The sequence below is a fragment of the Grammomys surdaster genome, unplaced genomic scaffold (genome assembly GCF_004785775.1).
Source record: "Grammomys surdaster isolate TR1022 unplaced genomic scaffold, NIH_TR_1.0 573, whole genome shotgun sequence".
Lineage (NCBI taxonomy): Eukaryota > Metazoa > Chordata > Mammalia > Rodentia > Muridae > Grammomys > Grammomys surdaster.
The window spans coordinates 459,720-464,709 of NW_021604992.1; the positions used below are offsets into that span (position 1 = coordinate 459,720).

The 4,990-nt window shown below is 36.4% G+C and overlaps 1 gene segment (V, D, J or C); it reads right to left on the bottom strand.

Moving 5' to 3' along the window:
- Positions 1 to 202: 202 nt before the first annotated feature.
- LOC114633277 lies at positions 203 to 732 on the bottom strand. The segment is given in 2 exon segments: positions 203 to 527; positions 643 to 732. Coding segments are annotated over 2 exon segments (354 nt in total).
- Between the last annotated feature and the right edge of the window lie 4,258 nt (positions 733 to 4,990).

Sequence of the window (4,990 nt, forward strand, 5' to 3'; positions counted from 1 at the left end):
TCAGTGTAAGATGGGAAGAGGAAGGTCTCTGACCTGCTCATGATAAGGAGGGAAAGAAACTTGTAGTGCACAGTAGCTGCCATGGGAGTTACTCAAACCTCATGGTGACCTTCAAATACTCTTTGCATTTGAGAAATCTTTTATGCAACTGACACATTGTCACTGTTTGGTGCAGATGTCCCAAATGCCTGCCTTTCTGGGTAGTTTTTGTTATGATCTCTGTCACTGTGGAGGGTAACTGTGACACTGTTGACAGTAGTAAGTTGCAGCATCTTCAGGCTGAATGCCACTGATAGTGAGAGAATACTCTGTCCCATATCCACTACCACTGAACCTTGATGGGACCCCAGAAAGTAAAGTGGATGTATAATATATCAGAAACTTGGGACTTTTTCCTGGTTTCTGTTGATACCAGCCTAAATATCTACTAATATCTTGACTGGCCTGGCAAGTGATGATAACCTTTTCTCCTATGAAAGCAGACAGAGAAACTTGGTTCTGGGTCATCTGGATGTCACACTGAGCACCTGAAATCAGAAATATAAATAAGTATAACAATAGAATTAATGATGTGATTAAGACTTCCACAAGGACCCAAGCAGCACTGACTGTATTGAGATGTACAGGGCTGTTCTGACTTACCTGGGAGCCAGAGAACCAGGAAACTCAGGAGTTGAATGAGAGCTCTCATGTCTACACTGTGTCCTTAGTGCAGCTGACTACAGCACAGGGCTTTATGAGCCAGTTAAGTCCTCTGGGAACTGGACTTTGCTGTGAACATATGCAAATCCACATAAACTGTCAAGCCTGTGCATATATGCATGGCTGGCTTGCTTCATAGATATTGCAGACAAGATTTTATTACATTATTAGAGAACGTTATTAGTCTCTGAAAAATACATGGCAACATAATTTTACACTCCTGTGGGTAAAGAAGTCTATGGTTTGTAAATGATTAAAGGACTATGTTTTCTACTATCTGACTAGTAATTGGGCCAATATAACAAAATCCCAGAATTTGTGGCTTTTTAGGTTTAATAATTATATTATTTAACATAGGGTTTTTCTGTGTAGATATTGAAGACATTGACATGATAAATTATCAAGATCACCAAACAGAATTGCATTCAGAGAAAAGAAGAAGTAGTAAAACACTATCATACACAAAACATAGAAGGTGTGGTTGTAAGAACAGGTGAAAATGGACATCCACTACTGACTGGTAACTTGTCAGTTTCAGCTAATCTTGCTGTTCTCTGTTTGCTCTCATGTTCATGTGGGCGAGTCTACCAACATCAGGGATATGCTCTTCTATATGTCGAATATCAACTCCATTCATCACTCTGCATGCATTTCTACATATAACACTTACCTGATTCCCAGGTTTCTTGTGTTATTGCCTATCCTGTTCACTGTTTTAACATCTGCTAGTTTCTTTGTAAGCAATAGTTCTCCCTAGACAAACTGCTTATGTACCCTTAAATTAACATATTCCGTAAACATGTTATTATTTCTTCAGGACACCTTATCCAATTCCTAAGAGGATGTATTTTTATTGTGAAAAAATACATGGATACACAAAAGATCAAGCAAAAACTACACAAAAATATCAAATTATATCATCTCCCAAGTTATGTTAGTATAAAAAGGGGATCTAGGTACAGCCAAGAGGAGACATTAGCAGGAATATTGAAAGAACTAGGATGAAGAGTCCCCTAGTTGCTTCATTTTGCCACCTGATACAGAACAGATTAACTTGAGGGAGCCTCAAGCACAAAACTGCTTTGAGCAGCTTGGTCTGTATGTATATTTTTGGAATATTTTCTTGATTACTAATTGATAAAGAGGTGCGTGTTTCAATATAGGAAATTCTGCCCCTAAGCAGATTGCCCTGTGGTATATAAGAAAAGAAGGTGAGCATGCCACTAAGCAGCACTCCTCTGTAGTTTCTACTTCATGATCCTGCCTTGCGTTCATGCTCCAATTCCCTTCAATAATGAACTACAATCTACAAAATGACTTAATAAAACTGGTTCCTCCCCCAAATGATAATTGATCATGATATTCATCACAGCAACAAAAAACATCAAACTAGGACTGGGAGGGTGTTCCTCTATGATCACCCTCTTCTTTCCCTGGGAAGTTTCTTCAAAGAGCCTTTATAGCCATGGGAAAATTTAAATCTAAGAGTATGGCCTGTATTTTGATATCCTGAAAACTTGTTACCAGAAATGTCAGGCATTGGTTATACCCATATAAAATAAAGTCACAAATAAAAGAAAATAAACCCTTGCATGTGAAACTAAAGGAAAACCAGCTCTTGATTTGTTAACATGTTTTATTTATCTAATACTCTGTTGAACAAGGTTTCTTTGGAAGGATTGTGTTTTTTCAGCAGTAAAATCTTCACACTTATTAAACATACAAATCAAAGAAAAATTATTTAATCACAACATGAAAATGTTCAGTTCCAGGGTTATTTATCTATCTGTTAGATTATATAACCTTGGGACACAAAATTACTGCAACACCAGCATCTCAGTGTAATATGGAAGCCAGAAAAATTTCTACAAACAGATGGATATGTGTTTAGAGGGCATTGTCTCTTCTGTGTCTTACATCCCCTCTAACTCTAACAATCTTTCTTCTCTTCTCTATAGTTTTCTGAACCCTGAGGTCTCAGGATTTGGTGGTGACATACCATTTTGGAATGGATTTTTCAAGGTTTTTTAAGGTCATTCTGCAAATTTTCAAGTTGTGTGGCTCTACATGTGTTCCTATCTATTGCAGGAAGAAGCTTGATGGTTTCTGAAGAAAATCCAAATCTATAAGTATATCAGAATGTCATTGAGAGTAATATTATCGATAAGACAGTATTTGGTTTTTAACCAGGGCTGTGGCCTATCTAATCTCATACCCTTGGCTATGCAGCCAGTGATAAGTATGAGTGCAATCTCATGCAGTGGATTTTATTCTAATCAGATAGTGATTGATTACACAACCACATTTGTACCACTTTTAAATATGTCTATCTTGCATGCAGGTCACAATTTTAGATCACAGAATTTGTAGATGGATTACTATACTCCTTTCTCCTCAGGAAGCATGAAGACTACCTTCCATTACCACAAACACTGGTCAATAAAGGGGAAAGCTCTTTTTAGTCACCAGCTCAATGTCTCTGTGTTCACCGAGTTGTATAGGTGTTGTCTTCAGCAATAGGGGTTTTCTATAAGTTTGTGCACTGCAACCAATAGCCTGGAGAATATCACAAATTGGAGATTTCCATGCATTCAGCCCTTTTGGTCAACATCTATTCTGCTAGATGCAATCTGTTAGTGGCAAGTGAACTTTTATTTGTTAATGAAAGACGTTTAGTTGATGCTTTGTCTCTCCCATTATTTGATAATTCCATTAGGGTTTCTTACACACACACACACACACACACACACACACACACACACAAATACACACACTCTTATGGGCCAGAAGGGCAAGAGTCTACTCTACAAGAATTTAGGGGGAGTTCTAATTTAAAACTGAGATGTGAGAGGGACACAAATTATATGTGAATCAAAGTACAAATTCAAGGATACCATAACCTATATAACAAGAAATGTCTTTTTTAAAAAAAATTATAATATGCTCATATATATGCATATGTTATCAAATCATAGAATATGTCCACATCATTGAATAAAATAAGAACAGAGTCAATGTATTTATATCTCCATCTTATACTCTGTTTTGAATTTGTATTTGAGATTATATTAGATTGTGTATTGGTTTCTAAGCACATACCGAAGAGACTGAGTATAACACCAAGTCGGAAAACAATGCATGGGTACATATAAATCATCTTTTCACTTCTCTAGAGTTTAGGTTTTTTTTTTATAAGCTCTCAAGTCCTCTAGAGTTCCCTGTGATAAAGCATGAGTTGTCATAGTTCCTCCTAGGTGTACTATGTAAGATATCAGTAGGTTCCAAGTTGTGGTTGAATAATCTTTATTAAGACATATAAACAAATAATTACTTATAATCACATATCTAATATCACTTATCAGAGTCCATAAAATATTGGCAATACCTTAATCTCACATCAGGTATGAAGCTATAGGAAGACAATAATTTGCACATCTGTTATCTTGGTTATACTACTTTGTATGAGGGTTTTCCAAATGCAATTATTGATTTTCACTGATCCAGCACAATCCAGAGTTTGAGAAAAATCTAAACTAAATACTCTTCACTTCAAAGCTAGATTCTGTGTCAAAACACACACACACACACACACACACACACACAAGACCACTTTGTTTGCCTTAGCCCAGAGTTCCATTAAATTTCATATTATATTATCATTTTTACTATGTTCAAAATTTTCCCTTAAATTGATTTATCTGCTTTAATGTACTAGCTTATCACTATGGAAGGTAGCATTTAACTCTCAGAGAGATAAGAATAGTAGGACAATAGAACAGAAGATATTAAGTGACCTTTCCCCATTGATTATCCAATACCCTAGGATCATCCTTAAAAGTGTACACCTACAAGTGATGCTAAATAGATGAAGCAAGTTGCGTTTATACATGTATTTTCCCTCGCTAACACACATATGTCATCATAGTATTTAATGAAAGAAACTAAAATTTGGGTTTGGAAGAGTTAGAGGGACTAAAAAGAGTAGGAAAAGATGGTCAGCTTATATTTATTAATCAATTACCTTTTAGTTTTAGAAAGGTAGCTGGGATAGTAGGGTCTGAACAAAATATGGGAACAGGACTGTTTTGTTGAGGAGCAGTGCTTGAGTTTATGGTTGGAAGAAGGCTTTGCATGCACTCAGAAGATGATTTTAGAAAGAAGTACAGGGCTGAGAGAAGGCAGGAATGAGATTGCCAAACAAAAACAGAATAACTGGTATATGAAGACAAACACAGGACTGATGCCTGGAGATCACAAGGCTCTGCCAGCAAAGTTGAGATTGATCCTA